At 34.6% G+C, this 13,696-nt stretch overlaps 1 protein-coding gene across 5 annotated transcripts in view; it reads left to right on the forward strand.

Moving 5' to 3' along the window:
• The window catches only part of LOC121298311 (calcium uptake protein 3, mitochondrial-like), a 49,956-nt gene extending 42,344 nt beyond the window's left edge, over nt 1-7,612 (forward strand). For 3 of the 5 annotated variants that reach the window (XM_041225369.1, XM_041225385.1, XM_041225405.1), the window contains 2 exons: nt 191-348; nt 6,925-7,612. In XM_041225369.1, coding sequence (XP_041081303.1) covers nt 191-348; nt 6,925-7,029 — 263 coding nt within the window. In that variant the 3' untranslated portion in view covers nt 7,030-7,612. Of the gene's footprint in view, nt 1-190; nt 349-2,275; nt 2,345-6,924 lie in introns of all 5 variants that reach the window. The other 2 variants (XM_041225378.1, XM_041225395.1) reach the window with 1 other exon arrangement.
• Nucleotides 7,613-13,696: the final 6,084 nt, after the last annotated feature.

Below are 13,696 nucleotides of genomic sequence, written 5' to 3' on the forward strand. Positions count from 1 at the left end.
CAGTGAAGTCAACGTGTGTGTGTGTGTCTCTCTCTCTCTCTCTCTCTCTCTCTCTCTCTCTCTCTCTCTCTCTCTCTCTCTCTCTCTCTCTCTCTCTCTCTCTCTCTCTCTCTCTATATATATATATATATATATATATATATATATATATATATATATATATGTGTGTGTTTTTATATATTTTATATAGATGAGTTCAAGCGTGCAGTTTATGTAGCAACAGGATTAAAACTATCCCAGCACTTGGTGAACACTGTCTTCAAAATCTTCGATGTCGACCGAGATGAGCAGCTAAGTTACAAAGAGTTTATTGGAATCATGAAGGACAGGCTGCACAGGGGTTCTCGGGTAAGTCGTTTTTATAATATATAATCCAATACTGATGATACCTTACTTGTATTCGAAGCCAAAAACTTTTTACTGAGAACCAAAGTATGTGTACATGATAATGTAAGAATATAGGTTAGGTTGTTTATAAGTACACAACATAGATTTCAGGAGAGAACATTTGGCACAAAATTTCATTCTGGCCTTAGTAGACACATTTAATTTGTATTTTTATTTAATTTTTTTGTATTCCTTAGCAAACATAGATGATGATAGTTTCTCATTGGGTCTGGACTACTCACATGACCCGTCCACACTCATCTGCAAAACTCGTTTGATAATTTAGCACTAACTCAAAACGGTTTAGCACCAATTTTCAAACTGGTTTGCACTCCTGGATTATGATAAATAAAACCGTGTAACAATTTTTTTTTTTTTTTTTGTTCCTGGGTAGTAAGTAATTGCATATGCCTCAAAAGTATAGAAAATGGCTATTATTCCCCACAAACTTTGCTTTTGTGACCAGGACAGTGATATTTTGAAACAAAAGATTTAGAAGTGAGTAGTTTTTCGAGATTTACGATTATACTGTAAATTTACAGTATAATCGTAAATCTCAAAACTACTCACTTCTAAATCTTTTGTAGTCATTTTAGTATTACTTTAGTATAAATACATGTTAATTTGGATTCATGTGTTTTTTTCTGACTCTATGTGAACGAAAAGACACAAAAGCTCCCGTTTTCTCATTAGAAATAGTGATATTTCAAAATATCACTGTCCTGGTCACAAAAGCAAAGTTTGTGGGGAATAATAGCCATTTTCTATACTTTTGAGGCATAAGCAATTAGGAAATAACACTTAAAGAAAACTACCCAGAAACAAAAATTGTGTTACAAAGTGTAATTTTAGAATTAATAATTCTGCATCTAACTAACCTAGTTCTGAAACTGATATAAAAATTATATTGATAAATTGTTGTTTTTTTTTTTCTTTCTAATTAGCAAAATAAAAAAACCTTGATGAGATTTATACATTTGTTTAATTGGATCCTAATTTTTCATCTTCCCATCTGTGGAGACAACAGAAACATTTGAAAAGTAAAACTATTATAAAGTAAAAACCTAGAATTGAACAAGAGTCTGTGGCCACAATCTAACCAGAATATATGCCAATACTCTAGTTCTTTAACAATATATGTTCTATATTTCATGGCAATGTGGGCATCAATACTAACTGAAAGTGCTGTTTGGTGAAATTAATTAATACATCACTACGTTATTGGGCAATGCTTTCTCTGTTCTCTTTTTCGTTTGCTTCCCCACGGCACAGCAATGTACAAATTGTAATAGATTGTTTGGGAATGATTCTGGGCCTTTATACACATTTGACCACTTATGTATTTTATTTTTTCCTCTGAGTTTATGCATCACAGAAATATTGGCTGGAAAGTTTCTTCTGAAAGTGCTAGTGTTTCCTGTATATTGTACCTTACTACCACCTAGTGGTCTTTTTCTCTTAACCCTTAAGTACTGCTAAGCCATTACTTTTTGTCAGTACTTTGCACATTACAAAACATGATCATTTGAAATACTGTTTTGATATTGAATAATATACATTTTGCAGGAGAGAAGGAGTCTGCTTGAGTGAAGTGTGATAATTTGTTTCTACTTTCAATTCCTTGCCTTGTAAATGTATGGTACTGGAATCCTGTATGGCTAAAACTATTATGTTGCAGTGTTTTTGTCAGCTAGTTAACTTTTAATGCTAACAGAATGTGATTCTTTAATATAACCAATTCTGTATTAACCAAAAACTAACATACTTGTTTTGCCATGTTTTCTTCTCGTTCTGTCACTTTCATCACTTGGTCACTTTGTCTCTACATACCACTGGCCACTGCTATGCTTCCTTTGTATGCTTCCGCAACGTTTTATGACTACATAAGGGGTACAAAACTGTACAGAGGTACACTACCTTCAAATCCTGCATCAAAAAGGAACTCTTCAGCAGATAAGTATGTTCTGTCATGAATATTCTATTATTTGCAATCATTAGTTGTTAAGCATGCATGCTGTTAATTGATGATATTTGTTTTAGAATTACTTTGTTAGCATTAGTTTGGTACAAACATAGATACAGTAACTGAACAGATGAGCATCTCCTCAAATGGCATTAGTGAGTTTCTAGTTGTATATTGAAAGTAGGAAAAAAATATGTTCATGGAGTATTGTATTTTCACAAATGTGAATGTCACTCGATGTGGTCCTGTGTAGTAATGTTAACATAGAATTTTATGTATGTTCATCTAGTAATCTATTTATATAATGACAATATATGGAAAAGTAAATTTAGGTTATCTTATATCAAGCTCTGCATCTGCTTAGTAAAAAGGTGTGATTCTCCACATCATACTGTCCCTGGCTTTGTGATCCAGTATAAACCGTTATTCACGCTATAGTGCTGCTTGGTTCTAAGATGGCAAAAGAAAGGACAAGACCAAAGTGTACTGAGTTCAGTACATTTGTAGAGGACACAAAGGCCACTAAACTCAAGGCCAAAGTCTAGGATGTTTTGTCATTTACTAGATTTTATATATACACTACCGTTCAAAAGTTTGGGGTCACTTAGAAATATCCTTGTTTTCGAAAGAAAAGCACATTTTTTGTCCATTTAAAATAACATCTAATTGATCAGAAATACAGTGTAGACATTGTTAATGTTGTAAATGACTATTGTAGCTGGAAACGGCTGATTTGTAATGGAATATCTACTTAGGCGTACAGAGGCCCATTATCAGCAACCGTCAGTCCTGTGTTCCAGTGGCACGTTGTGTTTGCTAATCCAAGTTTATTTTTAAAAGGCTAATTGATCATTAGAAAACCCTTTTGCAATTATGCTAGCACAGCTGAAAACTGTTGTGCTGATTTAAAGAAGCAATAAAACTGGCCTTCTTTACACTAGTTGATTATCTGGAGCATCAGCAATTGTGGGCTCAAAATGGCCAGAAACAAAGAACTTTCTTCTGAAACTCGTCAGTCTATTCTGGTTCTGAGAAATGAAGGCTATTCTATGCGAGAAATTGCCAAGAAACTGAAGATCTCGTACAGCGCTATATACTACTCCCTTCACAGAACAGCGAAAACTGGCTCTAACCAGAATAGAAAGAGGAGTGGGAGGCCCCAGTGCACAACTGAGCAAGAGGACAAATACATTAGAGTGTCTAGTTTGAGAAACAGACGCCTCACAGGTCCTCAACCGGCAGCTTCATTAAATAGTACCCGCAAAACACCAGTCTCAACGTCAACAGTGAAGAGGTGACTCCGGGATGCTGGCCTTCTAGGCAGAGTTGCAAAGAAATAGCCATATCTCAGACTGGCCAATAAAAAGAAAAGATTAAGATGGGCAAAAGAACACAGACACTGGACAGAGGAAGATTGGAAAAAAGTGTTATGGACAGACAAATCTAAGTTTGAGGTGTTTGGATCACAAAGAACATTCGTGAGATGCAGACCAAATGAAAAGATGCTGGAGGAATGCTTGACGCCATCTGTCAAGCATGGTGGAGGCAATGTGATGGTCTGGGGGTGCTTTGGTGGTGGTAAAGTGGGAGATTTGTACAGGGTAAAAGGGATCTTGAAAAAGGAAGGCTATCACTCAGTTTTGCAACGCCATGCCATTAACTGTGGACGGCGCTTGATTGGAGCCAGTTTCCTCCTACAACAGGATAATGACCCAAAGCACAGCACCAAACTATGCAAGAACTATTTAGGGAAGAAACAGTCAGCTGGTATTCTGTCTATAATGGAGTGGCCAGCACAGTCACCGGATCTCAACGCTATTGAGCTGTTGTGGGAACAGCTTGACCGTATGGTATGTAAGAAGTGCCCATCAAGCCAATCGAACTTGTGGGAGGTGCTTCAGGAAGCATGGGGTGAAGTCTTTTCAGATTACCTCAACAAATTGACAACTAGAATGCCAAAGGTCTGCAAGGCTATAATTGCTGCAAATGGAGGATTATTTGACGAAAGCAAAGTTTGAAGGACACAATTATTATTTCAATTAAAAATCGTTATTTCTAACCTTGTCAATGACTATATTTCCTATTCATTTTGCTATATTTCCTATTCAAAGTCATTTCATGTATTTTTCATGGAAAACAAGGAAATTTCTAAGTGACCCCAAACTTTTGAATGGTAGTGTGTGTGTGTGTGTGTGTGTGTGTGTGTGCATATATATATATATATATTATATATATATATATATATATATATATATATATATATATATATTATAATATATATATTATATAATAATAGTCTTAGTGTTATCAAGACGATATACTGCAGTAGTAATATAAAACATAGCTGTATGCAGGAGAACCATCCAGTTTTTTTGGCAGAACTATAGAAATATTTTTCTGTTTTTAATAAATTTACAGTAGTGCATTAAAATGATTTTTATAAACACACATGTTAAAACTGTAATAGAAGCTCAGGGCCATCCAGAATTAGACAAACTTGTCTGCTGTTCCCATCATTCTGATTTCAAGGAAGACAATTTAAACTCTATATTTTTGTTTTTGCTCTTCAAAGTGCACTGTACCAAGACAGGGTCAACTTTGTTACCCTGTTTTTTAACCTTAATATATTCTGTATATAAAAAAAAAAAAAATACATTAATAGTTGTATTGTGCCTTCCTGAAAAAGTAATCACCAAAAATGTAATGTGTTGTCCCAGCTCATGATATTTTACTTTTAGTTGTGAAAAAAAGGAAGGAAGTATACAAGGCACAAGAGCATCAGCAAGCTCTGGTTCTCATAATATTAAGAAAGACAGCACTACACAATTACATCAAAATAGAGTAATTGTTAAATGGCAGAAGAATTGCCTATGCTTTTATTTGTTATTGTTTTCCCTCAGTTTGCAAATACCTGCACAATTCATTTAAAAACAATACATACAATAACATCTCAAATCTGTTTTTCATACAGTACACCTTACCATACAAAAAGCTTAAACTAAAAGAGATAAATACAGCTAGATTGAAAAATACACGCAATACTACTCGGTTTCTTAGCAAAATCTGGTTAGAAAACGCTACATATTGCAATTTATTTGTAGTTTCAACTTCTTGAACTAACTAACAATCCCGTTTGACACGAATAAGTTTTTGCTAAAAGTTTTACATCACCTAGAATTGTAGCATTGAAACAATTAAAAAAAAAAAAATCAATATGAACATAATTTACAGCTTTTATTTAACATCGTGTAATCGAAGAAACTACAAAATGATGTCGCAAAAGTAGTAATAGTATACAGTATTTCAAACTGTCACATTGTTCAGTTTGTCAGGTTTTCGTTAAGTATGTGGAAACTACAAAATGGTATGTACAGCTTTCTAGCTTTCTGTGCACGGCAGTGATGAATATACTATAGGAAAGAAAAAAAAAATTAACTAATGAAAAATAAAATTCGCCAACATCCTAATCATGCATTGAGTTAGAACGCATTAATACGGGGAGATGTTAGTTCTCCAAAAAGGTGAATAATTGTGCACCTGTTAAATCAATACCTGCTACGAATCACATCATCAAAGTAATATAGAGCAAGTGACAGCTCAGATCTGCTGTGTCTTCTTCCTCAACTTGATGCACAGTCGACACAAGCACACCGAAGCCTGGCATTTTCTAGAGCAAGTATGCTACATATGTGATTTGTTTTCCAACCAGTAAGCAGCCTATCCTGTTCAGACTAGTTAATAGAGCAAATTTAATGTATGAGTTGCAAATAACAAACTACTTAAATTACATAATTATTGTATAATTAAACATAGATATTATTATTGGCTTAAATACATGTTCCTAAATGCAGAAATTATTCTAGGAAATTATACCGTAAAGACGCATCTCATTCTATGCATGGTCTGAGGCACGTGTTAATTATGATGCCGGTATAGGTCAATTAATGGTACAGTATAGATGTGTGAATCAGACGAATAATATGCTAGAGAACATTGGTGTCTAAGGTCACGTTATTCTAACGTCATGATGAGTGAAGTTTTAGGAAGGTAAATGGCCTTTATGCATCACCCGATAAAATACTGTCATGTTAAACATATTACTGGCATGGTAAAGGAGACGGTAACTTTTATGAATATGGACAAAAAATGTCAAAAATGTAAAGCAAAAACCATAGGAAATAAATTTAAAAAGAAACTTAAAATATGTTGCACACAGCAGGGAAATGTAGAGAATTGAGGATTTTATGCTTCTCAGTGCTGCTTACTTTAAATACTGGATTGTGCAGCTGCAGTGCTTTTCTCCATACTAGAGCTTCTAGTTTTGAAATTCACAGTATATAATAACTTTGTCTTCAGATGTATTGTATATTGTGGCATTGTATATTCTGTAATGACAATCATTGTTTTTTTTTTTTTTTTGTTTGTTTTTTTGCATTATTTATTTTAACAGGCATTGTATATGAAGACAGAAGTCAGAAAACACTGTAAACGACTGTGGAGGCGATATAAAGAAAACGTTTTTTTTTTTAAATAAGAGCTTGTTTTGCCTTATAGCTCACTTATATCTTGAACAGGTGGCTAAACAATATGGCGTATCTGCATTCTTCACTTGTGTGAAGACAGAAGTCAGAAAACACTGTAAACGACTGTGGAGGCGATATAAAGAAAACGTTTTGTAGTTTATAAATAAGAGCTTGTTTAATGCCTTATAGCTCACTTATATCTTGAAAATGTTAACTTAATCTACTATTAACTGTATTGTACAAGCAATAAACATTTTTCTGACTGGCCTGTTAGATGACAGTTAGATGAAAAACTTTACTGAGAGAACACAGAATGCTGATAAAATACCCGCATGCAAGCTTGATGAACCTAAGAATGTCCACCAGGTATGTTGCATGACAAGTGTACTATTTAGGCAATATTCCCTGTTGCTGAAGGCTAATAGAAGCCTGCCAGAGCAGGAAGCTTATTGGCTCACGATAATTCTGCACTAAAATCACCATTTTTTAAAACAATTTAACACACTGAAGCTGCTGTAACTTGCACTCACTGAGCTGTATTTAATTGTGTATTAATTATACTTGCTTTGCACCTTTAACCTGCTCTTTTATTTTTCCATACACATGGTACCTTAAAGAGCATTTTAAAATCTATTTTGCTAACATTTTCTTCAAAATGTAACACAATACTTGGGAGTATGCTTTAGGTAATCTAAAGATTTTGTTGTTGAATGCATTAATAAATTGTTTTAAAAATGTACCAAATGTGTTGTTTATTTAAATTGGGGATATTTGTGTTTAGAACAAAAATGAACATTTTCGATTTCTGACTAATGACAAAAAAAAGTAGGCTATTCAGTGATTCCCTGCGTTGTGATTGGTTGAGGTAGAGGAATGTAATCCATATATGCCCTTAGAATGTTTGATCACAACAACAAACCAAACAATATCGCTCCACCAGTTTCATTTGTAACAAAATTTGGTTTAAAATACATTTCAACCTTTTTAAAAACATTATTTGTTAATTGAAGAATGGGTAAGTCAGAACTTCCTGGGAAATAATACAAGCACCTTGAAGATATCAATGGCATGTGAAATTTACGTTCTATACACGGTACAATGAGTTTCATAGCATAACAAAAATATTGGCCAATCATCTGAAACCCTCTGCTGCAAAACTTGGTTTAAAAGCGCAACTGGACTTACATGACAATGATCCAAACACACATCAAAATCTGCTTCAGAATGTTTATAGAAGAATAAAGTCAAGGTTATGGAATGGCCTAGTCAAAGTCCCAATCTAAATCCAATTGAGAATCTTGGGTATGAATTGAAGAAGGCTGTGCACAAGAAAAGTCCTCAGAACTTGAATGAACTGGAACAATTTTGCGTTAAGGAATGGTCAAAATTCTATAAAAGAATCATGCCAAAAGCTAATTTAAAGAGGTTATTATTGCCAAAGGCTTGTCAGGGTATGAATACTTTTGAATTAGCATGTTTGGAGTTTTGCAAAAAAATTGCTGAAATAAATAATTGTAGAAATCTATTTCTTGTAACTTTTTTTCCTCCTCTGCAAAAACAAAACTTTTGCTACAAAAGATTTTTCCCTATAATTATTTGTATAGAAATATATGATTTGTTTAATATGCCTGTGACAGGCTGGCTTCAGTGATGACGTCAGACCAGAAGAAAACACAGCACTGCGATTGATCTGGTTAACAGGCTTGCTTGTGCCGGTTTATTGCAAAACAAAAGATTTAAACAAAAACAGCACACAACACTTGATGCCAAAATAAATAGACAAACAAAACGGACTAACACTAAACAAAAAAGTGGATGAACAAACAAACAAGGTGAATCAAATCAATTATTTATTTTGTTTTCTCCTCCACACCCGTTTTCCATCGCCGAACACTCAACCCTGAGTGAGTGAAACATGCTGCTTTTATTCAGCTGTAGCAAGACTCGATTGCTAATCAATCATTCAGTTGGAATCTCGGTACAACTGCATGTGAATTAAATTAGTGCAGTCCTGTCTCCACACGCCATATACTTTTTAATCTGCATGTGGAGTGATGTGCAATCCTCATGCCTAAATACAAATATACATTTTAAATCCCTTGTGTTACACACAACCATTTATATCCCATGTACCAATGATATACCCCAACATTAATACACCACACACGGGCAGGGTGCATTGCCACAGTGCCCCACCAATAGTGGTCCAATTTAAATTCCTGTGCATGCCCCTGATAAGAATTCAACATTAAAAAATTCTGAGACATCCAGTCAGCAAGGCAAGCATCTTATCAAGATTTGCACGTACTTTTATTGCTCTGAGCACACTCTTAAACTCAGGAGACGTTTAAGGAGGACAGACTCCTGTAGTGGATTGTTCATGCACTGGGCGTGCAACATATCCTGTCAACTTTTAATCAAGAAAATCACGCAGACTCCTTTAATTTGAAGTTTTAACGAACCAGAGCAGAAATAGTGCTCCTTCTGTTTATTAAATGCTTAATAATGGATTGAGTGGTTGCAAGCTACTTTAGATCCGTGCTAATAAACAATCTGGGCGTTTCCAGTGCCTTTACAGGTTTAACAGCATTAATACTTTAACACAATAATACAGGTATGGTCACATACTCAGCCCTTAGGCTAGATATGCAAACCACTCAAGCACCCACTGCTAAATCCTAAAGCATCCAATATATCACTCCAAAGCTAAAACATAATTCCTATACCTTATAGCACTACATCAGTATAAATGAGATACAAATTCAAAATTGTTCTTACCTTTCAGTATATGGAAGTGTAGTTGTAGTATATCATGTAAAAACCTAGAGCTGTCTTTCAAGGCAGACTTCTGAATATGATTAAACATCAACCAGCTTTTTCAGAGATCCTCAGAGCAGAGATCACTTCAGCTTGTAGTGCCACATTGAGTGATACTTGACTGGGGTCTTACCTCAGCTTTTCTAGTGTTTTCTCCATTTAATATGTCAGAAGACCCAATTAAATCAAATGTTTTTCTCTGCTTTGATAGCTCTTTGTGTGAATAATATATTTCAAGAAGTACTGTTGACTCCCTTTTCAAAATTAATTGAATGTCAGCTCATGGTTCACTATCTTCCACCCCTCCTTTCCCTAAAAATTAGGATAACTGGAGTTCACAGGGTCCTTGCTACCAAATACAATATAAGTATATGTGTACATATGTGAGAAGTGTTTATTTAATACATAACACCAGCAAAATATTGGAAAAAGACCATATAAAAAGACCAAATAGAGGTTTATCACTGAGCCTTTGAATAAAACCACTAAGCATACAATGGCCAGTCCAGTTATTTTCATTTAAATTCAAGCTATAATAGTCTCATATTAACTGTGCCAAGCTTGGACTAAGCCTGACCTCTCTCTGTTTTTAAAAATCCCCATGCACAAGCAGTTTTCAGACACCCTGTTTACCTGCGGAGGCTAGTTTTTTTAATTAATATGAAAGTGCTCTACTGTAAGTGCTTTTCCAAATTCACTGCATGAAGTCATTTTTTGGCCGGATTCAAGAGATAGAACCAGTATCTTTTTAGATAATAAAAAAACTTACATCCTAAATTTTATAACTAAGCTCTCATTATTTTCTTAATATAATGAGGTACACAGACCTGTTTTAAAGCACCTTCCGTTGGTTATCATTCAAGGTTAATACACAGCAATTACAAATCCCGCTTTTAAGAGCCAACAGCGAATCGTGCTTTGAGGTGACAAAGACTAAGCCTTATGTTTTTTTTTTTTTTTTTTTAGTAGTTGGCAATTATTTTTTATTATTTTCTCCAAATTTAGAGTTTCCAATTATTATTTAGGATCAGCTCACCGCTACCATCCCTGCGATGACGTGCCATCAGCTGACTGCTGCTTTTTACACTGCAGACTCACCATGCAGCCACAGTGTCAGAGGACAACGCACTTCTGGGCAGCTTACAGGCAAGCCTGCAGGCGTCCGGCCAGAATACAGGGCTAACTGGTACGCAGTGAGCCGAGGACACCCTGGCCGACCAAAATACCCCCCCCCCTTATTTTTTGGCTGACAAACATCATCCCAATTACAGTCACTACCTTCCTGATAAGAAGTGATACTGTAGACAACTTTTCTAATTTAAATTAAATGCTTACTTTGGCTGTCAAGTTTTCATTAATTTCTGTAATATAATAAAGAGAATGGACATTACACCATAATACACCTTGTATTCTGTTACCAAAAGGTATTTCGTTAGTTAATTTTAAAAAGGTCGCTCATTAAGGAAGGGCCTTGGATTCAAAACTGCTGATTACCAAAGAATCCCACTTCAACTGCCAAAACCATTTTTTTTATGCCCATCACAGGCTTGCTACAAGTAGTTAAAGAAGAGGTCACACAATGTGTTTTTTTCCTTAAGTAGGTCCACTGTGTACTGCAGTTATTAATTACAGTTTACAATTTATTGTCTTGCTTTTTTTAAACTTTATACTTTAATAATTGTACTAGTTCAATCTTTTTAGAATATCTGCTATTAACTCAAGGACTGCTTGTAGATCAAGTCTTACTACTTAGTCCAAATAAGATGCACGACTGTAAATCTATTACACCATAGGCTTGTTAATATTGAGCAATATAACAGCATTATTAAGACTTCTGTTGTTATTACTATTTTTATTACACAATGTCATGTTGTAAGTGATTCTGCATATAATGCACAGTTCACAGCCTACCTCTGTAAAGCGCTTTGTGATGGTGGTCCAATATGAAAGTTGCTATATAAAAATAAATTATTATTATTATTATTATTATTATTATTATTATTATTATTATTATTATTATTAAACCCCCAAACAGGCAATAACACTTGTTAGTTCAAATATGATGTTTCTATTTAATTCAAACATATTTTTCTCTTCAGAGAGTTTATTTCATTGTATTCCTTATAAGATCAAAATACTTTTTAAAACCTCTGTGTTTAATTGCAATAAAATCAAATCGGTATAACATAGGGGCTCCCAAGTAGCGCATCCAGTAAAGGTGCCCTGTGTGGCGTGCAGAATGCACCCTATAGCTTGGAGATCGCAGGTTAAAATGTCTTTGCCGATCATGACTGGGGGGTTCATAGGGGGCGGCGTACAATTGGCCTAACGCCGCCACGGTATACTGCGTACCAGCGACCCCTGTGGCCAATAGGTCGCCAGCAGGTCTGCAGTGGAGCCATTCAGAGCTGTGTTGTCCTCCAGCACTATGGGTCTGGTGGCTTTGCTGTAGATCCGCATGTGAAAAATGATAGATTGGCAGGAACAAGTTTCAGAGGACGAGTGTTTCAGTCTCCATTTCTCAAGTCGCCAGGGGGTTGCAGTGGTGAACCGGCATAAAAACAATTATTGTGCATTCCAAATCGGGGTAAAAACCTTTGGTGACGATTAAAAAAAAAATAGGGATAACTTAGCTTTTTTAGTTTTAAACATTATTCTGTCTAGAAAGGATTACTTTTTCTTTTTGTTAACTCGCAATATCTAGCCTCTGTGTTTACTTACCCAAAAACTATGACTTACTTTTCATGTTAATTAAACCAGATGCCTGCTTATACCAAGGTTAACACAAGTTTCTGCACGCAATAGACTTTATTAATTTAAATATAGGGGAAGCCCTATTCTTGAGTCTGACTAGCTTCCAAGAGTGTATGTGCACTCTAATAACAAAGGCATAAAGACAAACTTTTTCACTAACATTAATATTTGTTCAGTTTTCTTAATTCAAATTGTTATTCTGCTCATAATTTGCTGCAATAGTATTTCTACTGGTTGTGTATTCTTTAAAACATAGTACAGTTATTACAATATTTTAACTGAACTCTCATTTTTAACTGTAATATGTTCTTTCAACAATAATTATTTTATTTAGTTTAACTTTAAATTTTTTCATAACATGTATTTCTAATTCAGATACTTCAATACAGCAGTTAATTTTTAATTAGGCACCTGCTTAGCAGCAAATGCCGTTGAATATTAAAACTTAGAACTGCTATACTTTGATACAGACTAACATCTTCATGCATTTACTGAAGGTTATTATATTAGGTTTCTTATTTTTAAAATATCACAGTTTTTCTTATTTATTTAAATATTCTCATTTTTTCTTAGTATAGTAGAATCACAAACCTATTTTAGTTCAATTTTTCCTGGCATATTAACTGTGCTCCATAGAGTTTGCCATTCTGTTCTCGCTGGATCGGATTTTGCCTGATAATGGAGGTTTGGAACTTTCAGCAGGTCAGCCTGACCTTAAACATTCACTAATAATATTTTTCTACTGTTATGCTAGAATAAACAGGAATATAGAACCAAAAGACTAATACAGAGTACATTATAACATTTTTTTTTTTTTCTGAATAGCGTGTTTTAACTATTTGTTTAAAATTTCTGCTGACTTTATATTCTTTAAAATACAATACAGTCATTACAATATTTGTTGCAGTTTCACAAATATTCAATTTGTATCCTAAAGATCAGACTGCTTACAGTACAGTATACAGTATCTGTGACAGTTTTAGGTCAGTTTCTTCTCTCAGCCACCACATGTGTGGGTGGCAATCTTTAAAAACCTGCATAAAACTTAAATCCTGTTAGTTGGGCTCCCATCTCTACATTCTCATTCCCATCGTCAGTGGGAAGGCTTCAAATAAATTAAGCTGTTTCTACCAAAGAGCCATCCATCTCTGCCACTTACACCTTTCAAGCAAGAGAAGATGGGTTTTAGGGTCACTTGTAACAAGCTAATAACACCCCATCAGTAGTATTTATTGGTTTTAAAGACAAATAT

This window comes from Polyodon spathula, chromosome 2, assembly GCF_017654505.1.
Source record: "Polyodon spathula isolate WHYD16114869_AA chromosome 2, ASM1765450v1, whole genome shotgun sequence".
Classification (NCBI taxonomy): domain Eukaryota; kingdom Metazoa; phylum Chordata; class Actinopteri; order Acipenseriformes; family Polyodontidae; genus Polyodon; species Polyodon spathula.